The sequence below is a fragment of the Macrotis lagotis genome, chromosome 2 (assembly GCF_037893015.1).
Source record: "Macrotis lagotis isolate mMagLag1 chromosome 2, bilby.v1.9.chrom.fasta, whole genome shotgun sequence".
NCBI classification, from domain to species: Eukaryota; Metazoa; Chordata; class Mammalia; order Peramelemorphia; family Peramelidae; genus Macrotis; species Macrotis lagotis.
In genome coordinates this window covers 28,734,426-28,759,640 of record NC_133659.1, presented here as the reverse complement: position 1 = coordinate 28,759,640, position 25,215 = coordinate 28,734,426, and the positions used below count along the sequence as shown (strand labels likewise).

Here is a 25,215-nt window from a genome sequence, read left to right as displayed (position 1 = left end):
ATATTTTTGATATGGCTGATGGGGGCATTTGTATGACTAGTCATAATTGTTATAAGGATTTTGCTTTTTGTTCATTTTCAAAGGGACCAGGAGATGTGGAGAAAATAGAAAATAGTTTTTGGTTCACTTAATAAGGTAGTTTAAAAAAAGAATTTTAAGCTTTAAAGGTTTTGAAGGGCTTTAAAGGATATGCAAAAATTCAATATATACAAGAGGAAAAGAATTCACTCCAGACATAAGAAACAGTAGGAGTCCTGGAAGGATCAGATCGGGAGTCGATTAAGCTAGATTCCAGAGTATGTGGCAGGGAAGAATGGGGGTGAAAATGCCAAGTCTTCCCTTCTTTGGTCAGAGGGATTATAGGTCGCACCGTCCGACTGGCAGTGCTTCCTGGGCAAGCTTCACCCTCTCAAAGAGACAGTTCTCTCCATGCTTTTTGCCAAACATACTGTTTTTCTTTTCCCCAAACCACCCTGCCTTGAGCCAGAAGCCTCCCATGGCTGTGACCCAAACAATGGTTTAAAAAAAAAAAAAAACAACCTATCCTTCAACCCCATCCAGACACGTCCCCTGCTCATTTCTCACATCCTACCCATCTATCTAAAGATACAATTTTGACCTGGGAGAGAACCAAGGAGAACCCTGGGCATCTCCAAGTCATCAAGGTCTTTCTGAAACCCTTCTTTGTGGTCTTGCAGGAGGATGCCTGCCCTCCACTTGCTTCCCTTCCCTCTCAGGAAGAATTGGCCATTGAGACATGACCAGGGGCTCAAGATCCATCAAGGGGCTCTGGAGTCCTCTTTGGGAACCAATGCTTCAGGGTGCTGGGAGGCTGAGCTGATGGATGGCAACAACCCAGCCTGGTACTGGCTGCAATTCTCCCAGGGTCAGTTAAGAATCCACACAGCACGGGCTCAGAAATTTCTACCAAATTGCTAAATCAAAACTTTGTTCTCTCCTGTCCAGGAGAGACTGTTCAATGGTACAAAATCCCAGGCCTACAGAGAGGAAGAAGAACAGCAGGAGGAATAGGAGGCAAGGCAGTGACAGCTACTTGCTCCAAGACAGGTCTGCATCTGCGACTTTCTGGGTATGGGAAACATCCACAAATCTCAAGTGACTGGACCTTGATTCCTCCTAAGGTATAGTCTCCCCTCTGCAGAATTGAAAGTCAGCCTTGACTTTGTGAAATGTCTCCTGCATTCCAAAGTGCTAGAAGCTGAAGATGCAAAGATAAAAAAAAAAAAAGATATATCCTCTGCCCTCGAGCTGACTGACTGACATTCTAGAGAAATGATTCATAACTCTTTTTTTTTTAAGAACCCTTCTGGCAGTTTGGGGAAACCTGTGGACTTCTCAGAATAAAATTTTGAAATGCAAAAATAAAAACATGGATGACAAATAAAGCCAATTATATTGAAACTGAAATGCCAGTTTTCTCAACCACATTCACAGGGTCCCTCTGATCAGTTAAAGCACTCTATCCTTGGGGATCTGTGAATCCCAGGTTAAGAACCCCCATCCTAATACGGAGCTGAGTCTATGGATCCTGCGAACCAATAAGCTGACTTTCAGTCAGTCTGCAGGGAGTCTCATTATTTGCAAAGTTCTGAGCATACAGATAGGAAAGACAGAAAGTTTAGGGAAGACCCAGGAAAGAAACTGGATGAGAAGTAAGCCGGACACCCAAAGAAGGTCACTGTTTCTGGTCTATTCTCTGCTGACAACCCAAAGTTCACTTGTTTCATCAACTGCTTCTGTTTTATCCTCGTGCTCTGGTCCTTGGCTCCCTGTCATATGCCTAGCCACTCACATGTTGCCCGCTCTCTAGACTGTGAACTCCTCAAGAGCAACAGTCATCTTGTGCCTTTTTTTTTAGTATCCACAGGACTCAGCAGAGTGCCTGGACAAAGCAGGGACTTAATAAATAAGAATTAACTGATTGATAAGATTTTAGGACCTTGGACAAATCATACGCCTGCCCCCAGGGTCTCAGTTTCCTCATCTATGAAATGAGGATCACCTCACCTCCTACCTGGATTAGTGCAATCACCTGCTGCCATCCATCCCGCCACTCCCTACTTAATAAACCCCAGGGACTCCTTATCACATTCAGGATCAAATAGAAAATCCTGTATTGACTTTCAACACTCTTCAGGACCTCCCACACACAGTTTGGGAGCCCTCTTGCACCCTACTCTGCAGCCTGGTGAGCCTGGTCTCTGGGGTGCTCTTCGGATAAGCCTGCCCCCTTCCTGGAATGCTCTCCATTCTCCTCTTTGCTTCCTTTGAATCCCAGCTCAATCCCCGGCTCCTCTAGGAAGCCTCTTTCAATCCTTCCATCTGCTGTTTGCATGTTGGGAACAACTTGAGGGCAGGGACCATCCTTCATCTTTCTTTATATCCTCAGCCTGGTTCACAGGAGGTGATTATAAAAGGCTCCAAACTGACCCCCTAGATCCATGATCCTAAGACCCAGTCCGGGGGGGGGGGGCACCTGGCTCTTTCCCAGACTCATTACAACAAGCACTCCCAAGAAGAGAGCTCACCAGACCGGGGCTCTGCCTTGACACCCTCACCAGTGTCTCTCAGTCTGAGCTTCGCATTTTAAAATGCTGAATAAATATAACATGAAAATGAGATGTGATCACTCAGAGCTAATTGGAGAGGTCTAAACTAAAAAAGAAGAAGGGACAAGACTGTGCCTGTCTGTCTTCCCAACTCAATGCCATAAAGCTCATCTGCGATGAAGGGAGGACAACCAAGAAAGCCACAAGTTCACAAAGACAAAAGGAACCAATTAAAGACACCAGAAAGACGGTCCATCCTCCAATGCCCAACAGTCACACAATAAATGCAAGTCCTAACACTCGAAGGCCAGTCTGTCACCAAGCCTGGGTGAGAGGACAGCCAAGACTGAGAAGTCCAGAGGAAAGGCAAGGGCTGGGGCAGGGGAACCTGGAGGGGAATGGCATCATGCCATCTTAAGGAGGAGTCTTTGTGCAAAAAACCCCAGTACAGAGGCAAGAGATCAAGCAGGTGGACCCAGGTGGACCCAGGAAGAAGCCAGGCGATTTTGTCACCAGCGAATCCTACAGACTTCCCAGAAAGAAAGAGGAACCCTGTGAGGCTTGGGGATTGGATCCCAAGAGCACCAAGGGTCACCTCAGGTAGTCTCCCCACCTCTTGATGCTTCAGATTGCTAGAGTTACTTTCCTCCACCAGAAAGAAGTTTTAGATAGTAATGACTTTATCCTAAAAGAGTAGAGGGAAGCTCTATTCTATGCTGAGTTTAATTCTCCCTAAAAAGAATACTGGGGGGGTGGCTAGGTGGCGTAGTGGATGGAGCGCCGGCCCTGGAGTCGGGAGTGCCTGGGTTCAGGTCTGGACTCAGACACTTAGTGATTGCCTAGCTGTGTGGCCTTGGGCAAGCCACTTAACCCCATTTGCCTTGCAAAAACCTAAAAAGAAAATACTGGGGTGAAAAGAATCCTGAAAGCCAAGGACTGCTCCCACTAGAGTTTATGATGGGGAAGGAATCCAGACCTGATGTGACATGTCCTCTAGAGTTGGGGAAAGGGCACCAATCTTTAAACCAGCTGGTGGTGTATCAGCGCATAGAACACTCAGCTGGACCAAGGAAGATATAAATTCAAATTCGGCCCCAGAATCTTATTAGCTAGGTAGTAGCGGGGGGAGGGGGGGTGACTTAGACAGTTTGTGGAGAGTAGATAGGCCAGGGGAGTGACCTGAGGCCACGGCAAGGGGTCCAGGGAGGGGCAGAGACAAGGGCCCCAAGGCCCACACTGGTGATAAGAGTGAGTGCGAGAGACAAGTCATGTCCCACATGTGACCACTCACTGGTTAGGTGGGATAAAGGAAAATTCAGAGTAAAGGGAGATTCTAAGTATGAGAACTTGAGGGGCAGGCGGCTGGGGGGTCAGGAGTGATGGAGGGCTGCGCCAGGGGCAGGAAGAGCCAAGTTCATACCTGACCTCAGACACTCCCCAGATGTCTGACCCTGGCGGGTCACTTCACCACTGTCTGTCTCAGTTTCTTCAACTGTAAAACGAGAACAAAAACAAGGTCTCCCTCCCAAGGCTGTTGTGAGAATCAAATGAGAAATCTGGAAAGTGCATAGGGCAAAACCTCACCCACTGTTGGTGCTTCCCTTCTCTATAGGAGAGAAGGCATCTCAGGTTGATGAATGATGCTCAGGAATGAAATTCTGTATACCTCGCATGTCTAGTCCAGCCTCTTCTGCCCACTGACTCGGGCACCACCTCAAGTCCAGCCCCTCCCCTCTGGACTAGACTTGCAATGGTCACCCATGGCCCTCATGCTCCCTTCTGCAATAAACACTGATGTGACAATATCCCTGTTCTGATCCTGCTCCAAAGGCTTCCTGTGGCCTTGAGGATCGCAGAGGGCTGCCTCTGGTTGGCTCTGAAACCACTTTGATATTTCATATACTCCTCACTTCCCCATCTTTGGGCCTCGGCCCCACTGCCCAGACTGTCCATGCTCCTGATCTCTCTCTCAAAGACCATATCTAGGTCAAGGACCACTGCTCCCTGCCAAGAGCCTTTCCTTACCCTCCTTCTCGCAGGCACCCTCCCTCCCAAACTGCCTTACAGTTGTTAGTAGTACTAGGAGAAAGAATAAGAAAAAGAATAATACCTATGATAAAGGAGACAGAGGCACCCTTGGGTGCTCATGGGCCCTGGTCCAGCCCAGTCCGGTCTTTTGTCCTTGGGTCTTCAGGTCAAACACTGCCCCCCCCCACTGTTGATGGATTCCTCAAGGTCAGCCTCTCCCTCAGATCCTCTGAGAGCTTATCAATGTGTGGGTCTGGCAGGTAGCAGTCCTGGCAGCTACCGTTGGAGGGAGTCCCCCGTCTCAGTCACAACAATGGAAGAAAAGCCAACCTGGACTTGTGTTTCTGGCAGTCTCTACACCCTCCCAGACCTTGCAACTTTTGTGGTCCAAGTCTGTTGAACTTCAGAGGAACCCCTGGAGATGTGGACATCAACCTCTTCCCAAGAGCCTCCTTCCCCAGTTTTCTGCCCACAGGACTAGGCTAAACAGTGCATCTGGGAGAAGCCTCTGGAATCTGATCTGCTTCCTACCCCTTCCCTCTGTAGGACAACTCTGCCCTCAGAAATCCTGAGGTTGCTTGGCCTCCTCTAGTTTTAGAGGCTGGGCCTTATAAAAGATCTCCTTGCCCTCTTCAGTCTTTAGTCCAATAGTTAAAGCAAGCAGTAGTGTGAAGACCGGACCAGACCTTCATGGTACTACTAAACCAGACCTTCATGGTACTACTAAACCTGGAAGACATTTCAGAGGGGAAACCCCTGCTCCCTCCCCCCACAATGCGACCGTTTTTATAAGGACTGTTGCGAAGCTTTGTCACTTTGGACTATATTGGCCACCCTTCTGATGTTGCAGCAACTACCTAATAACAAAGCAAGGTAAGAGAGTTTTCCCAAATTCCTACTGGTGAAACAAAATTAAAAAAAAAAAAGAAAACCTATGGTTTGTAGAGAACTTTAAGCTCTGCACAAGTCCTCTCTCTGTTATCTCATGTGATCTTCCAAAAATCCTTTGAGATTACTTCCACTTTACAACTAATTCCTAATTCCTCCTAATTTCAGGGCTGCTGTCCTATCTATTGAATCATCTTGCTGCCCCAATTCTATTTTATTTTATCTCATTTAAGGCATAGTAGATGGAAAGTTAGAAAGTAATTTCAAGAAAATGAATTCAAATTCCTCTCTCAACCACCCAAGTTGTATGACCTTGAACAAATTGCTTAAATCTCTGCTTCAGTTTCCTCATTATTTACATTTTTTTCAAAATAAGTTTTTAATTAGTCTTCTATTTTATACATCATCATCATATTTATCCCAAATGTTCCCTCCTCTCCCTCCCATATAGCTATCCCAAACAACAAATAGTATTTTTAAGGAAAAAAAAATCATAACTGATTGATTCAAAATAAATTCAAATACAATAAAAGAGATAATATGACATTTTAAAAGGAAATCAATATATAGCTTATAGGGATTCTCATGTATAGATTAGTGGGCATCATTTCTACATGAGTATGACAGTACTGCTGTATGATAACTTCTCCAAACCTAAATTCTGCCTTGTAGTATCCCTATGAGTTTTTAATCAAACAATGAGTTCTTTTCCTAGGAAATTTAAGTTTTCTATGTTATCAGATACTTGGCTAGTGAGTTCCATTTGCTTCTGAACTCTAGTCTCTTCCATTGATCTATGTCTCTGTTTTTTTTAAGTAGTCCTAAATGGTTTGCTGACTGCTACTTTATAATAAAGTTTACATTCTGGAAGTGATATTCCCCCTTCATTCCCACTTCTTTTGAATATTTCCCTTGATAGCCTATAAACTTTATCTTTCCAAATGAATTTTGTTATTTTAGTATCTAATTCTCCTCTTCTTATGCTAAGTTTCGGTCTAACAATTAACACTAAGAAAACCCAGGTACTCCAGAAGCCAGCACCACACTATCCATGTGTAGAACCATTGATTACAGCAAATGTTAAAGTTTTGATTGCTATGGACAAGCTCACTTACCTTGGCAGTGTCCTTTCCAGGGAGGTCCACATTGACAATGAAGTTGACACTCGCATTACCAGAGCTAGCTCAGTATTTGGGAGGTTCCAAAGAAAGTGTGGGAGAGAAGAGGTATTAGACTGACCACCCAACTGAAGGTTTACAGAGCCACTATGTTGACCTCATTGCTTATATGCCTGTGAAACTGGACAGTCTACCAGCATCATATCAGGACTAAATTGCTTCTATTTAAAATGTCTTACGATGATTCTGAAGATCACCTGGCAGGAGAAGACACCAGACACTGAGGTCCTTTCTCAGTTGCCAAGTATTCCAACATTACTACAGAGAGGGCAACTGAACACATTGTTAGAATGCCAGACGTACGCATGCCAAAAAACCTATTTTATGGAGAACTCATACAGAGCAGTGCTCACAAGGAGGTCAGAAGTGATACTGAGACACCCTGAGGGTCTCATTGAAGAACTTTAGAAATTGACTGTACAGCTTGGGAGACACTAGCCCAGGACCACCCAGCATGATGTGCCCACATCAGTGAGGGGGCTGCGTTCTATGAGGAAGGCAGAATTAAAGCAGCTCAGAGGTAACATGACATGCCCAAGTTGAGGGTACCCACCCCAGGTGTTCATATGGACTATTTGTGCCCGACCTACGGTAGAGCATTCCAAACTCATAATGATCTAATCAGTCACAGTCAGACACATTGTCATTTGTCTCAAATACAATGGTGTCATTTAGGTCTTCTTCAATAACAAAGGACAAGAACCAACCAACCATCTAATTCTAGAAAGAATCCATTCAATAATTCAAGTGGCACAACATTAAAAGTAGTATTGTTATTTGTTGTTTGCTAGAGGCTGGGCCTTATAAAAGATCTCCTTGCCCTCTTCAGTCTTTAATCCAATAATTAAAGCAAGCAGTAGGGTGAAGACCAGACCAGACCTTCATGTTACTACTAAACCTGGAAGACATTTCAGAGGGGAACCCCAGCCATGATACTCTTCCATTTACAATGTTCTTTAATTCTTTAAGGAGACTTTGTAATTGAATCTATGTAAGTCTTCTGTAAGCTTTAATAGGTTGATTTCCAGATAAATTATGCATTTTGTAGTTATTTGGAATGAGAGTTCCCTTTCTATTTGTGCTTTTTTTGGATTTTGTTTTTATTACACAAAAATGCTATTTTTAAGGGATAATTTTGTAGTTCAAAATTTTCCTGATTTTCCATGTATAGTATCACAGCATAAGCAAAAAAGGGATAGTTTTATCTCTTCTCTATCCATGTTTATGTCTTTAATTTGTCTCACTGTTGCTGCTAGTATTTCCAGAATTATATCAAATAATAGTTGCTTCACTCCTGTATTTCCTGGAAAAGATTCCAGTGTGTACCCATTATACATGATGCTTGCTTTTGGTTTTAGATAGAAACTTTTTATAATATTAAAAAGATCCCTCAATGCTGTAATTTATGGAGTTTTTAATATAAAATAGTTCAGTACTTTGTCAAAGGCTTTTTTCCCATCTATTGAGATGACCATGTGGTTTTTGATGTTTTAGTTTTTAATATACTTAATTACTTTAAATAATATACGTAATTCTTTCCCTAATGTTACACCATCCTTGTATGCCTGATACCAACACCCCTTGGCTATAATGAATGATACTTTAAATAAATTGCTGTAATCTGTTTGACAAGATTTCATTTAAATATTTGAGTCAATATTCATTAATGATATTAGCCTATAGTCTTCCTTCTGTGCTTTATCTTTTCCAAGTTTTACTAGTGGACTCATGAACGGATTCTATTAGAATACTTTCTTTCTCAAGTTTTGAGAATAATTTGTGAAGGGTGGGTACTAATTGTTCTATAAAAATTTCATAGATTTCTCCAAGAAATCCATCAGGATCAGGAGATCTTGTTTTTAATTTTGTTTTGTAGTCCCTTTATAGTTAGATTTATTTCCTTTTCTCAGGTTGGGTTATTAAAGATCTCTTATCTAGTCACTGGATATTTGGGGCATTTTACATTTTTAAGGTATTCCAAAAATGGTATGTTCTGATTATTCTTTTTATATCTTCTGGTTTTATTGTGATTTCACCTGGCTCATATGTTATTTTATTGATTTGATTTTCTGCCCTCTTCTTTTTTTAAATCAGATTAGCTAAATGTTAATCAAAATTATTAATCTTACAAAAATCATTAGAATTCAAAGAATCAGTTTTGGGGGTACTTTATTGTTTCCAATTTATCATTCTCCTTTAATTTTTCATTTTTTCCCTTTTTTGCTGATTTTAGGTTTATATGTTGGCTCTCAAATTCTTAAATGTATATTCAGTTCATTAATCCTCTCTTTTCTTAATATGTATATATGTAAGGATGCAATTTTCCCACTGAGGACTGCTTTAATTGCATACCAGAAATATTAGCATGCTGTTTCATCACTATAATTTTCTTTCACATATAGTTATTGTGCTATGACTTGTTCCCTGACCCACTCATTATTTAAGATTTCATTTCTAACTTTCCATTTGGGTCTATATCTTTTGTTTGTGGTCCCTGAACCAATTACCATTTTTAATTGTACTATGGTCTGTAAAGAATATTAACTCTTTCTTCCTTTTTACATTTGTTTGAATTATTTCTGATCTCTAATACAATAAATACAAAAGTTCTGTGTGGTGTATGCATCTTCTCTTGCAATCCATTTAGAAGATATTATAAAAGTCTTTTCACTCTAATTTCTCCAGCAATTTGTTCAATTCCCTTCTGTGTATTATTTTTTGTTAGACTTGTCCAAAACTAAGAAAGGGATATTGAAGTTTCCTGTCACTTTTGTGTCACTGTTTATGTCTTGTCATATCCTTTTAATGCTTACTTTTCCTTTTCTCTAGATTCCTAAGTCAGCCACTTAAATCCATTGTCTTCTCTAAGTTAGATCCACCTGCTCCTGTGTTTTTTCCCTCTCTTTGCTTTTCCTGAGGGGCACTGATAACTGCACTCCTTCCCACAAGGGAAGGTCCATGTATATAAGGGTGCATTAGGATTGTAAAATTTAGGTTTGCTGATGTGCCCTCTTCCTTAGTTGCCAGAAAGTCAGAAACTGATGGAGGGTTTACTCTTTCTGATAGAGCTCATGAAGAGATATACCTCTGAGCATCCCTGAAGACAGGCTAAGCCAGGTTAAAGGTAACCTCATTGGTGAGTTAAGAGACATCTACCCCAAGTATGGGAAGAATTCCCCAGGTGGAATGGACAGATGAGAACAATTTGTTCCAATGGTCATGAAGGTAGCTGAAAAACAGGTGCTGTGGAGCCCTTAAAACTTGATCAAACAGGGGCAGCTAGGTGGCACAGTGGATAAAGCAACAAGCCCTGGAGTCAGGACTACCTGGGTTCAAATCCAGTCTCAAACACTTAATAATCACCTAGCTGTGTGGCCTTGGGCAAGCCACTTAACCCCATTTGCCTTGCAAAAACCTAAAAAAAAAAAAAAAAAAACTTGGTCAAACAGCAAAGACACCAAGGTCATCCACTGCATCCCAGGCCATTACCAGTTGTCCTGATTTTTTGTCCTGCCACTCAGGAAGAGAAAGTGAGGCTGAGGACTTCATGTAATTCTGTCTCACTTTAATCCTATTTGTGTGAAAGTCAAGATATCATCCATGATGTGCCTGCCATTGGGCCTTTTCAAAATGAAGGACAAAATAATAATATTTCCTTTATAAATTTAGATATGAAAACATTTGAAATATCTAAGTTTATTACTGAGATTGATTTATAGACTGTGCGTAATATAGTGTCCTGGTTTATTCTTTTTTATTTTTTGAATACTTTTGTTTTGTCAGATGGCAAGATTAGAACTTATGCTATTTTGGATTCACTTGATACATAATAATTATTTTCATCTCAGTTTTATTTGGGGTTTTTAAATGTGTTTTTGGTAAATAACAGATTTTGGTGTTTTATTTTCTTATCTATCAGTCTTTTTCATTTTAATGGATTGTATAATCCATTAACATTTAAAGTTATAAGAATTAAGTTTATATTTTCCTTCATTTGGATCTATTATTGTCTTTTTTTCAATTTGTGATTTTTTTTCTCTTCTCTGCTGCAAACATAGTATTATATTCCTTTAGTTACATCATCTGGTAGCCAGGTGGTACAGTGAATAGATTTCTGAGCCTGGAATCAAAAAAATCCCTAAGTTCAAATCCCACCAAAGAAATTTACTAGCTGTGTGACCAAGAGCAAGTCATTTAACTTCTATCTGCTTCAGCTCCCTCATCTGTAAAGTGAGGATAATCACAGCATCTACCTCTCAGGGTCTTTGTATGAGATTTTTGTAAAGCCCTTAACTCAGTACTCCCTACATAGTTGGCACTTTATAGGTAGCACTATCTCCACTGGCTCTCTCCCTCTCATCCTTGATACCCCCACCCATTTCTTAACCCTTTCCCTTTTAGGTTTTGCATTTTACTTCCTCTTGGCTTCTGGGTTCTTATCTAGTTATTTAATCCCCCTCTCCCTTGTCTCTTTCCTTCCTTCCCCTCTAACTAGTCTTACTCATTCAATATTTGAATTTCAGTCTTGTCTCTAGGCCCTTTGGTTGAGAGCGTCCATCACTCTTTTGTCACTGCTGTCTTCCCTTATTACAATGTGAGCTCCTTGAGGAGGGGCACAGCCTTTTCTGCATTCCTACATTCTTTGCCCAGCCCAAAATGCCTGGTACAGGATAAATGTTTAATAAATGATTACTAACTTGATCTGATCTCCCTTCCCTGAACAGTCCCTGCACCCAAAGGTGCCAGCCCCTCCTCACATGTCCTTTGCCTCTCCCAGTTAGAATGTGGGCTCTTGGCAGGCTGCTTTTTGGCTCTGTTGCTAAGACCTAGATAGTTGGGCACATATGAGTGCTGAGTAGAAGCTTTTTTCTTTACTGATTCACCCATGGTAGTGAAGGACGTCTACTTCCTATGGCAATCATGGTTAGCCTAGGAAGAAACGGCTCCCAGAGTCCTAGCCTTGTCCTTCAAGACCTGGTAGAGGTCAGCTAGGTAGCACAGTGGATAGAGCACCAGCCCTGGAGTCAGGAGGACCTGAGTTCAACCTCAGACACTAATTACCTAGCTGTGTGACCCTGGGCAAGTCACTTAACCCCATTGCCTTTCAAAAAACAAACAAAAAATAAAAAAGAACTCGTGGAGAAGGATCAACTTGGTTCTATTTGGCTCCACAGGATAAAATTAGGGCTTAATGTAAGAAAAACTTCCTAGCAATGAAAGCTATGGCTGGGGGCCCTTGGGTGGCCAGGGATTCCTGCTTCTCAGGGGAAAGGACGGCTCCACAGCTGGTACACCATAACTTTAGGGATCTCTCTCCTTCCACTACAGAAGGGCAGCCCCCCCCCATTTTCTCTGGGCTGTCAGTGGGTCCCACACCCAGTGCTCTGCACAGAAGAGAAGACAAATAGCTACTTGTCAAAGCTCCTCTTGAGTCCTATCAAAGAACTGGGAGCAATGGAGGCTCCTTCCCCTCAGCGGGGAAATGGCCAAACAAAGTGGCATGTGAACACAGTGAATTATGACAGCAATGCAGGAGCCACAAATGCGAGCAATGGAGACAGAAAATTAAATGGAAACAACAACAGAAATGGACCAGACACCTGTCACACCTAACTGACCATGGATCGAGCACTGCTTTCATAGGGAAAATGAGGTGAAGAGACTTCTCCAAGTGGCCCAGTGGAGAGAGTCCTGGGCATGAATTGGAGAGACACCCACTGGGGGGCTCTGAGCAAGTCATCACCTCTCTGCCTCAATTTGTTCCTCTGTAAAATGGTAGCAACAATAGCACCCACCTCTCCAAGCATCTGTGAGGCTCAATGAGATGATGTTTATAAAGCACTTTGCTCACAGTAGGTGCTTAATAAAGGCTTGCTTTGTTTCCTTCCCCCTCATCAAGTTCACATAGTAAAACTCAGAGACAGAAACTGAACCCAGGCCATAGGATTCTAAAGCACCTTCTCCCTCTTCTGTCCCATCCACTCTGTCCCCATGTACTGGCTGTTTTTGCTGAACTGCCTTCCTTCTTTTTTCTATTTTGCCTCTATATGACAAAAGAAGAACTTTCTTAAAGGCCCAGGAGAAAGACTGTGAGACTTGGAGTCAAGGAGACCTGAGTTCAAGTCCCAAGCTGAGTGACCCTGGGCAAGTCATTTGATTTCTCCCAGACTCAATAACCAAATGAGGCCAGAGCCTCAGTTGCATACCAGGACAGGGGCTGCATGGAGTCTGAGGCCCAGCCTGGGAAGGACAGTTCTGGTTCTAGAGCCCCCCAACCCCCCACCCCGTCCAGGCTCCTCTCCTCCCAGATTTCTGTTTTCCATGGAGGCGAGTCTCTTTGCATAAAATTTGAATATCAATCTCTCGTTGGCTGGCAGTAAATCAGCATGCACGGTTCTGGAGCTCAGGGAGCCTGCCGCGTGCTAGCAGCCAGCACCTCATTTGCATAGAGCTCTTCCTCCCTTTCTACATCTGTGTTTTATTTATGTTGCCACAGCAATATTTATAAGTTTATGTCACAATAAGCATCCACTCTAAATTTAGGGGGGGGTTGAATTCTTTAGCCAGAAGACTCATGTACAGAGAGTGAGAAGAACCCCGGGAGGACAGAGGCCCCCTAGCTGGACAACAGCCCGGAGTCCATTGATGTCCCAAAGACCATCACCAGGGAGATGCTGACCAGGACGCCTGGCCATGGGAGCCTCTGGGGGTCAGCAGGAGCCCTTGGGGTCAGGTGAGAGGAAAGTGCACTCTGGAGGCCCGGCTCCACCACTGGTAGGACACTGAACCACGGGGTCCCTACAAGGCCACTATCTGGCAGAACAGCCGGCCCTGAGAACTGAGGGACTAAAGTCTTCAGTAGGGCTACAACTAACTGAATAGCCACACTATGTGTAGCAGCAACATGCGGAACCCTGGGGTCCGAAGCCACGGCAAGAGGATACAACCAGGCGGGTGCCTAAGGAAGGGAGGGAGGACCAGCCCCAGGTTGGCATGGAGCCCATAAAAGCTAGATGGAGGAGAAGGCAGAAGGGAAAAGAGGAGAGAGGAAGGGAGGGAGAAAGAAAGATAGGAAGGGAAGAAGGGAGGGAGGGAGGGAGGAAGGAAGGAAGGAAGGAAGGAAGGAAGGAAGGAAGGAAGGAAGGAAGGAAGGAAGGGAGGAAGGAAGGAGGAAGGGAGGAGGGAAGGAGGAAGGAAGGGAGGAAGGAAGGGAGGGAGGAAGAGAGGAAGGTGGGAAAGAGGGAAGGAGTGAGGGAGAAAATGTATTCAAATCATGAGACAAAGCTGACCAAAGAAGAGGGTGACCCAAACAAAGCCAGTTTACACTTCACCTTGGGAAGGGAAGAGTCATTGGCCTCAAGAACACTATCTCCATTTTTTAGGACAGACAGTCCCCAGAACAGCCTCTGCCCTGCCAGCATGAAGCTGTGTCACTAGGCACAGACTTTTCTCACTATTTCTTCCTTTGGTTCCTTCAGAAGAAGTGCAGGTGAGTAAGGATGCAAGGGGAAGGAAGCCGCTGTTCTTCCCACTGCTCCAGATGCTTTCCAGAGATTGGAGGCAGGTTCCAGAGCTGATCCTCACCCTCAGTCATGGGAGGACTCTTCCATAGGGCAGGAACAAGTCCTCCTGGGCCTGGGGAACCAAGACAAGGACGAAATGTGCACAGGAGTGATGTTGCTGTATTTCTTCCACTGTTTAATGCCTATGGACAGCACATGGTTGTCAGTCATCTTAAAAGAAAAACAGCCAGCACTGGCCCACAGTGCTTCTTCTTTCTTCCAGGAAGATGGGGGCTGAGCCAAGAGAAGGAATTGGGAAGCCAAGACCCAACACAATAACCAATGGATAAAGGGGACCTGGGTACAGGAAGAAGTCTGCAAAAGTCAGCTGACGACTCCTTTTAACACACAACAGCAAAAACTTGCCCAGACTACATCCCTTCTTGATGCTGATGCAGATGCAGATACAGAAAAAAAAAGACAGCAAAGTGCTTCCACATCAGCCAAGCTGGCTGACCCGTCCCCAGAGGTTCTTGGGCAGGACACATTCCTTTCTGTAAAAGGTTCACCCCATCAACTCGTGATGCCCTGATGAGGCTGGCAGCCCCTCCCATGCTAACCTGAGCACACCTGCCCCATTCCTAAAGGGGTGAGGCCAAAAAGCAAGTCAACCTCTCTGAAGCCTTAAGAGAAGCAGGAGCCCCCTGGTGTTGGGGCTTTCCCAAAGTGCTAGCAACTGGAAAGGATCACAGATCTAGACTCAGAAGTCGCGTCACAAAGTTCAGCTCCCCTGCCACTAACACACAATGGACCACCCGGAAGCTAATGGGCAGCAAACCACCTCTGAGAGAAAATGTTGCCAGGAAAGCCCACTGACCCAGGACCCCAGGCTAGGCCCACTTAGGAGGGAGACCTCTCCTCCTGGGATCCTTTGCCTTTTCAGATTCCTGAACAGGCTCCTTCCCCAACCTGAGTCCCTGCAAGAGGGAGGTTCAAATTATACTGTCAAACCTCAGAACAAAGAAAACATTTCTTCAGGTCAAGCTGGGTGAGAATACTGACAGCCCAAGTCCAGGGCTGGCACAGGTAATGGGTCATCAATGCCAGGACAGAGGTAGAGGCAATGGACATGGTAGGAGTGATCAGCTGCCTGGGTCTTATGAAAAGCTGAAGGAGGGGTTCAGCCCCCAATACTGCTCATTTCTTCAGCCAAGAGTGAAATTATGGGGAGAACACATTGCCTCAAGGCAACCCACACCCTGGCTGGTCCTTAGCAAGGACCACTCCTCACTATTTCTCTCTTTGATCTTGTTGGGATTCCTGGGCTAGTAGTCTGACCTCTGCATCAGATATAAGCTCTCACCTCTGTCCTTCAAAGAATGTGAGAGGTACCTAGTTCAACCCCCTTCTTTGACAGAGGAAGAAACTGAGGCCTGAGGGCACTCAGGTCATCAATGGCAGAGTTTGGACCTGAACTCTGACATCCAGTCTGGGATTTTAGATCCCCTCTAGTTCAAATCTCATGGTGGTTGACCCCAGAAAGAGCAGGGACAGAACCAAGCTAGAATCTAGGCAAAAACACTATTTTTCTTTTCAGAATGAAGACCTCAGGCACCCCATGGCATGGCAGAGATCCAGAGGGAGTTCACAAGGAAAGGAGGAAAGAGCAGAGGGAAAAGTCTCCTGGGTCAATGGGGGGTGTCTGGGAGTCTGAAGGCCTCTGGACACCAATGGATGAGACGCTCTGTCTGCTCCCCACTCCAGACCGTCACCATCTTCTGCGCCGTAAATGGACCTATTGGCTTTCCACTCACACCGCCGCTGTCGCACTGCATCAGACATAAATTTAATGCCACACAAGAATATTTCATGCCAGAGCCAGAGGGAGAGAATTACTTTTCTATCAACGTAGCAGGAAGCTAGGCGTTCATGGACTTTTACAAATACACTGTTTTAAAAACAACTTGTCAAGTTCCTATCTCTCCCCTGTGCCACCTGGCTCTGACCACCAGTACCAGACGTGGCCATTACTCTGGGTGTGTGTGGTGGCTCATCTCCCCTCCTCCCCTTCAAGAGTCCAGTCCCAAATAAGGCCTCAACTAGATTACATTTGTGCAGGTCTCATTGGAACGGAAATTAGACAGATGAAAAAGATTAGAGGATGAGACATTACACAAGCGGAGCTCACAAGTTAAACTTAATAGTAAAAGCATTCCGCCTCCATGTAGACAACCATGAAAACAAATATCCTGTATGCTCCCGAGAGGTGGTCTATCTCCACAACCCATCTCTGGGCCTCGGGGAGACAGGTGCCCATTCATTTGGGGCCTGGATCACCCGACTCCAGTTGACGGAAAAGGTCTGATAAAGCTCTAAGGAATCAGATAAGAATGTTTGTGATGCCTGGCTGCAATGTAGAAGGGACAATGCAGAGGGAAAGGAAGATTTACAGAATCACCAAGGCAAGTCCAGGGCAACATCCTCCAGCTTCACACCTTCAGGCCCCTTGAGTTAACTCTTGTGAGAACTACTTTGGAGGGCACAACAGCAAAAGTTTCCTATGAATCTGAATACAGGAATATGGTTCCCCCAAAGGCATCATCTCCACAACCTCATGATGGCCTAAATCAGAACTATCCACCTGAGGGTACACCTGTACCTTTTTTTTCCCTTCAAGGACAGCAAAAAATGATGAAATTTACAGAATTATTTTAACAAGGATGAAGCTAAGACCCCAAAAGTTGTAGTGACTTTCCCAAAGCCACATAGGAAATATCCAAGCCCAGATTTTTCATGTCAGTCTTTGGACTTTGAAATACAGGGTTCTTTCCACTGCCCCAGACTTTCAGCACTGGAGGTAGTCTCCATCTAACAATAACCAATGGATAAAGGGGATCTGGGTACAGGAAGAAGTCTGCTAAAGTTGGCTGATGACCCCTTTTAACACACAACAGCAAACACTTGCCCAGACGACATCCCTTCTTGTACATGCAGAAAAGAGACAGCAAAGTGCTTCCGCATCAGCCAAGTCAGCTGACCTCTGTCCCCAGGGGTTCTTGGGCAGGACACATTCCTTTCTGTAAAAGAGTCCCCCCATCAACTCATTGAAGCCTTGACGAGGCCAGATCCTTAGGGATTGGCCGCCTGCAAAGAGCAGAATAAGGACATTGGCCTTCGATGTCAATTCCCCCTTGAGGTTGTTTTTTCTGTGACATCTCTGCATTAATCACAAAGCCCTGCTATCGAGCATAATGAGCACCCTTCTATCTGCCTTGCAAGATTATTTGTCATTATTTTTTGAAAAAATACAGGGCTATTTCCCATAGCAAAGCCAGTGAGTTCTTTGAAGAAACAAAACCCATTTTTCTTCACAACACAGAAGGTCACTGTAACTTCCCTTACCTGTGATTCTTTTACGTTTTCCACAGTGAAATTGAACCAGACTCTGAAGCGCGGATTGCAGGTATCAGGTCTTATGAAGAGGTCATATTCAAACTCGGACACATGATCCACCCGACCAAGGTTACCTGGGAAGAAGCACGAAGACAAGTGAGATGTAAGAAAATGGAAAGATCATGGTACTGTGATTGCCAGCAAAGAACAGTTATTTGTGACTGTGACCTTGGCCATCGAGCACCAAAGAAATGCACTTAACTCTAAAATAAAGCTGAACCTACTTTAGAAGATGCTACCACCCCCCATTGACACTGGGTCCCAATCAGAGCCACAAACCAAAGTAGATTCCTAATTGGCAATACACGAGTTCACAATAATCCTGTGAAAGACCTACTGGAGGTATTTATTAGCACTTCAAGTTCACAGATAAGGAAAATGAAGCCCAGAGAGATCAAGTGACTTACCCAAGGTCACCAAGCTAGATCAGAGACAGGATCTGAACCAAGGTCCTCCTGACCTCAGACTCCATTCCATCCCCTCTGTAAGTGATGCCCAGTTCAACTAGAAGCCAGGCCACTAGAACTGGTCACATACAGACCTTTAAGAAATGTAATGTTGTCTATGTTTTCATGTGTTTTTATTTGTTTGGTTAACTATTTCCACTGGCCCATCACCTGGTTTGGGCTTGACTCAGGACTGCAGAGGCCTCTGCTCTCCACTAAGCTCTCCTGACTTGAGAAAGGCTTCTGCTGCAGATGAAGTTCTACAGAGAGCAGACGGACAGGAGCTGCTGCCTTTAAACATGGCCAGGGCTCTTCAGGGCAGCAGGAAAGCAAGGCGAGCAAAGGGCTGCCAGCGTGCCAGCGTGTAAAGACAGTTTAAAGTCAACAATGGCACAATTTGGCACCTGTCTCACCGATACCTGGTCATCATAGGCTTGGAATAATCCCAAACCTTGATTATAAAATTCCATTTCACTGGTCCCAGTGCTTCCAAATGTGAGTCATCACTGCAGCTCTTCTCTCCACCTAGTCACTCTCTTCCAGCTCATCCACCGTTAACCCTGTTCAGTTGTTTCAATCGTGCCTGACTCTTCATGACCCCATTTTGAGTTTTCTTGGCAGAGATCCTGGGGGCTGCCATTCCCTGCTCCAGCTTACTTTAGAGTTGAGGAAAGGGAAACAAATGGGGTGAAATGACTGGCCCAGGGTCACACAGCTAGTAAGTGTCTGAGGCTAAATTTGAACCCAGGAAGATGAGTCTGTATGACTTCAGCCTGATCCTCTTCCTTACTATGGCACCCCTAACTGCCCAACCATTACTCTAGATTGACCACTTCTGGCCATGGATGCATTACTACAATATCTGCTTACTGATCTCTCCATCTTTACCCTATTTCCACTTCAGATTACTTTCCAATATTAGTAATTATTGGTCATCTTAAAATACATTTTAATTATATCATAGGCCTGTTCAATAATGTCCTCTTAACTTCCTGGCCTAAAATTCAAGGACTTCCATAATCTGGTTTGTTTCCCAGTTGTATCTCCTCATTCCTTCCACACAAGCCTTGCATACACCAGCTGCCCTTCATCTCCCCCTCCCTGGAGCTGGCTCTGGCCACTTAGTCTCCTGCACAGCCCGCTTCCTTTCTCTGCTCTTCCTAATCTAAGACATTCCAACTTTCTTATCCATTCTTATGCACAGTCTGTCCTTCCTTACCCCCATCTCTTAGAAGTCCCAGATTCCTTCCAACTATGAAGCCTAAGTAACCTTCCAAAGGAAACCTGTTCTCCTCACCCACTCCAGACTCTACAGTGGCTAATATCCTCCTCCCCTCCTCACTCTCCGTTTATCCCCAGGACCAGGGTTGACCTTTTATCATTTTCAAACAATGATTTTCAGTTGTTTGTCCTATTCAATTACATTACTGCAGACATCATGGGGGGAAGGGGGGAGGGAGAGAGAGGGGGGAGGGAGAAAAGAAGGGGAAGAAAAACGGGGAGGAGGAGAGAGGGAGGGAATAGAGGGGAGGAGAAGAGATGGAAAGAGAATTTCATTTTAATGGCTCTGCTAACTTCACTTTACTCAAGCCATGTATGTCTTTACTTGCTTTTCGCAGTTTCATGGCTTTTTTTACAGCATAGTATTAATTTTTTTCTTATACACAACTTATTTAGGCATTTCCCACTTGAGAGGATCTAATAAGTTTCCAATTTTCTGCAATCACAAAATATACTGCTCTAGGAATATTCTGTCTGTGCGACAAGAGCCCAGCAATGGAAACTTTTCTTGGGGCCTTTAAGTCATTTTTAAAACGGTCCATTGCCTTCCAGACCAGTTGGCTTGTAAGCTCCCTGAATGCAAGGGCTATCTTTCACCTCTGTGCATCGCCAGCCCTGGGCCCAGCACACAGCTGGAGGTTAATCAATGTTCACTGACTAGTTGGATCATTTCACAGCTCCACTGGTAGCAAATGAGAGCCTTCATCTTTCACTTTAACCCTTCTCATCTCTTGTCATTCCCGCTTCTTAACATCTCTCCTCCATGTCCCCTTCTCTCCACCTAGGCCCAGATCTCACCTCCCGCCTGGACTTCTGCTACCAATGGTTTCTCTTTTCCAAACTCCACAGTCAACCATCTGATTTTATCTTAGTTTCCACAGTACTCAGAATAGCATTTGACACACAGAAAGCACTTAGTAATGATTCCTGATGGCCTGAGACTGGACATAGAACAGAATTATTTAATGCAAAGATCTTGTCCCCCATTGGACACATTCCCTTTCTTATTCTAGCTAAACACATTTAATTCAAGCAAAAGTATTTTTTTTAAATTTAATATAATGAAATTCTCTAATTTATCTATTGTGACCTCTCCTATTCCTTGTTTGTTTAGGACATTCCCCCCTTAAAAATAGATCAGTGGCAGAGAACTGAAGATGGCAGAGGGAGAAGAAGCATTCCCCCTACCTCATCAACAAAGAGAGAGACTAGAGAATGGACCAACTTGGATTCTACTCGGGAAAGCCAAGAAGCCACAATAAGGGGGTTTTCTCAAAAGTTAATAATAAATTAGATAGGGGATAAATTAGAAGCTTTCCAATAAGAACAGAGATGAAGCAAGGATGTCCATTATCACAATCACTATATAATATTGTACTAGAAATGTTAGCTAATAGGAAAAAGAAATTGGAGGAATAAGCACAGGCAAAAAGGGAACAAATCTATCACTTTTCACAGATGAAATGACAGTTTATTTAGAGAACCCTGGAGTCAAATAAAAAATCCATCAGTATAATTAACAACTTAAGCAAATTTGCAGGATATAAAATAAACATATACAAATCATCAGTATTTCTGCACATTAACAAGAAAATCCAATAGGAAGAAACAGAAAGAGAAATTCTATTTAAAATAACTATGGACAATATAACAAACTAGGGAATTTACCTGCTAAGATACAGGATCTATATGACTACAAAACACTTATCACACAAATAAAAATAGACACAAATAAATGGAGAAATATTAATTGCTTATGGGTATTCTTAGGAAATATAATAAAAATGACAATACTATCTAAATTAATTTAATTATTCAGTGCCATACCAATCAAACTACCAAAGAATTACTTTATAGAACTAGGAAAAATATTAACAAAATTGACTTGGAGGAACAAAAAACAAAGAATATCAAGAGAATCCATCAAAAAATAGAAAGGAAAGAGGTCTAGCAGAACTAAATCTCAAATGATATGACAAAGCTATAATCATAAAAACATTTTGCTACTGGGTAAAAAGTAGAAAGGGTGATCAGTAGAACAGATTAAATATACAATTTACAGAAGCAAATGAGCACAATAATTTATAAGTGATAAAAAGATTTTTGTAACTGGAACAAGAATGTCAGTATGCCACAAAAACTATTGGAAAGTAATATCAAAACCTAGGTGTAGAACAATATCCCACACTTTATATACCAATATAAGTTCAAAATGAGTATGTGATTTAAACATAAAGAATATGCATATATGCAAAGGGAATTTACAGATAAGGAAATCAAAGCAATCCACAGTCATATGAAAAATTTCTCTAAATCATTACTGATTAGAGAAATGCAAATTAAAGCATCTCTGAGGTACCACCTCACATTTCTCAGACTGGCCAATATGACCAGAAAAGACAATGATCCATGTTGGAAGGGATGTGGGAAATCTGGTACATTAATGCATTATTGGTGGAGCTGTGAACTCATCCAACCTTTCTGGAGAGCAATTTGGAATCACACCCAAAGGTCAATAAAAATATGCATCCCCTTTGATCCAGAGATACCACTACTGGGTCTACACCCTGAAGAGATCATGAAAAAGGACAAAGGCATCACTTGTAAAAAAATATTCATAGCAGCCCTGTTTGTGGTGACAAAGAATTGGACTGTACACCCTAACAGCAACATGAGGGTGATGATCAACTTTAATAGACTTGCTCATTCCATCAGTGTAACAATCGGGGCCAATTTTAGGGTACCATCTGTATTTAAAGAAAGAATTGTAGAGTTTAAACAAAGATCAAAGACTATTACCTTTAATTTTTTAAAAAAGGTATCTTGTCATGTAATTTTGCTGTCTCTTATATTTTCTTTTTGTCCTTAAGGAAATGATTTCTCTCTCAACACATTCAATTTCGATCAATATATAGCATGGAAACAATGTAAAGGCTATCAGACTGCCTTCTGTGGGGAGGGGGTGCAGGGAGGAAAGCAAGATTGGGGAAAAATTGCAAAATTCAAAACACAATTAAAAAAAAAGAATGAAATCTCAAGCAAATGAGTGGAACATGGAAAAAAATTACCTGTTGGTTCCATGGCTAAAGAAACAGTTCATGACCAAATCAAAACATGAGAGAGATTCACAAAAATGGATAAAGTTTAAAAGTTTTTGAACAAACAATATCAATGTGGCTAAAACTGGGAAGGGGGAAAGGAAACTGGGAGAAATATTTGCAGCAAAAGTCTCATCTTTCAGGTATAAAGAAAATAAGTTAATTAAAAGAAAAAATATAGCTATTCCCTAATTGTCAAATGATCAAAGGATAGGAATAGGCAGTTTTTGGAGGAAGAAATCTAAGCTCTCAATAGTCACCTGAAAAAAATGCTCTAAATCCCTGACAATTACCATCTCATACCACTCAGATTGAAAAGAATGGCAAAAAAAAGACCAAATGCCGAGGAGCAGTTAGCAAACAGGCACACAGAGGCACAGCTGGTGAAGTTGTGAACCAACCATTCTGGAAAGCAATATAGAACAAAGGCAAAAAAACACTCAGCTGGCTATATTTTATGATCCGGCAATACTGCCACAAGGTCTATGGACCCAAAAGAGATCAAAGGAGAATAAAGATCTATATAACCAAAAAGATTTATATCACCTCTTTTTGTGATACCAAAGAATTGGAAAACTTATAGGAAATAACTGAATAAATTATGATATATAAATATGATGGGATGTTATTGTGCTTGCTATAAGATATGATGAAGAGGATGGTTTCAGAAAAACCTGGAAAGATTTGTATGAACTGAAACAAAGTGAAGTGAGCAAAATCAGAAGAACAATCTACACAGTGATAGCAAGAGATTAAAAAACTTTGAAACATCTAGGAACTCTGATCAACAATAATGATGCACCACAATTCCAAAGAACTCATGATAAAACATGCTACTCACCTCCTGACAAAGAAGTAATGCATTAAGAAAGCAAATTGAAACATACATTCTTTTTTTTTTCTTTTCCTTTTCTTTCATTCTATTAGCAACCATAAAGGAAATAAAAATCAAGCCCAGACTGATGTTTCACTTCACACACAATCAACTAGCCAATAAGTCAAAACATGGGAACATCAATGCTGCAATCCTGACTGGAAGACAGGCACACTAAAGTACTGTTGGTAGAGCTGTGAATTGGTCTAATCATTCTGAAAATTGATTTGGAATTATAGAAAGAAAATGGTGAAAATGTTTACACCCTTTGACCCAAGGATTCTAGGAGTGGCCATATAGCCCATGGAGTTTACTGGACAAAAAAGACTATAAAGATCAAAATATTAATAAAGCAATACTTTTCGTAATAACATATAACTGGAAACAAAGCACATGCAAAACAAGTTCTTTAAATGGCACGGTACAACTTTTTAAGAAATAGTGGATATGAGAGAATATGAGGATAGAACCATAGGAAACATTGTTTAAACTGACAACATAAAACTCCTGAACAAAGAACAGCAGACACCAGGATCACACAATGAGTCAAAGGGCAGATGTGAAGCTATCTGTTGATGAGGAAACAAAGGTCTGAGCTTCCAAGTATAGCAAAGTCCTCAAGCCCCAATCTTGGGCCTCTGAGCCATCTTCCTCCTGGCCTGGATCCAGACTCTTCGGCCAGTTCCCAACCCACCTCCCAACATCCCCTCCCCCTGGCTTTTCAATGCCAGCTACCCTGAATGTTCTGTCCTCCTCAAGGGCAGGGTTTCTGGCTTTGCTCTGTCTGCCCCCAGTGCTTAGCATGGGGCTTGATATATCATCAGAGCTCAATCACTGTCTCTCAATTCAGATTTCTGTCTGGAGATCCCCAAGACTGTATGCTTTACTCTTAGTTCTTTCTTGCATTCTCTATTCTGGAGACTTCTCGATATCTTTACTGCTCTTCTTCCTTTGCTGTAACTGGTCCTTATGGTGGAGTTCAAAAACAGTAGGCTGTGGATTTGGCTTGTTTGGGAAATTTGATTTTGTTTTTACGATTTTAATAACTCTGTATCCCATATTTTTCCAAATAATTATTATAGGTTTCCATGTGTTATAGGTTTCCCTCTGTTTCCATATAATTTTTAAAGGCTTCACCAGACTGATGAAAAGGGCCATAATGTAAATACTGCTCTCTGATACAAAATTGGTGGATTTATAAAGTAATTTATTTCCTCCCCTTTCAATTCAAAGATCCTTTAATAAAGTTGCAAGATTTCAGGCAAATAGTTTTACTATCCCTTGTTAAGTGTACTCCCTCCCTAGTCAGAAGCCTGCCATTGTTATATTTTGACGGGTGGTCAAATATGACACTTCTATAGGCAGCTATTCACTTCCCAAATCTCAATTTCCTCAACCATAAAAGGAGGAAGAATTAGACTTAATGACCTTTAAGGCTCCTTCTAGCTCTAAATCTCTAATACTGGGACTCTTCTCAGACCCACTTCTATTCTGATCCATTTGAAAGAATAGTCTTAACAAAACCTACTTCTCCAAAGCAGGATTTTGTGTAAAATGACTTACTATTATCTCATGTAAGAAATTAAAATTCACATTTCTGTCAGTCAAGTTACAACTAGGCAACAATACAATTATCCACATGTTACCAAACAGTTTAAGATACCAGAGTTTCTGAACTATAAGAAAAAAAGTCCTTGTATGAGTTATATGCAAATTTGTCATTGGGAAAGAGGACACTTTGTTCTTTATTCTATATGCCGATTTTTTTCTTTGTAGGTTCCTTTTTCAATGTTTCTTTCATAACTGTCTTTGTTCCTTGTCCCTTATTATCAATTAAAAAAACTCTGTCCATAACAGAAAAGGAGCATCATTATATCTATACAAACTGTTTTTAAAT

At 42.4% G+C, this 25,215-nt stretch overlaps 1 protein-coding gene across 1 annotated transcript in view; it reads right to left on the bottom strand.

The window, feature by feature from the left end:
- The window catches only part of BEND5 (BEN domain containing 5), a 674,083-nt gene that overhangs the window by 453,637 nt on the left and 195,231 nt on the right, over positions 1-25,215 (bottom strand). The window contains exon 3 of the mRNA XM_074221484.1: positions 17,569-17,693. Coding sequence (XP_074077585.1) covers positions 17,569-17,693 — 125 coding nt within the window. The remainder of the gene's footprint in view (positions 1-17,568; positions 17,694-25,215) is intronic.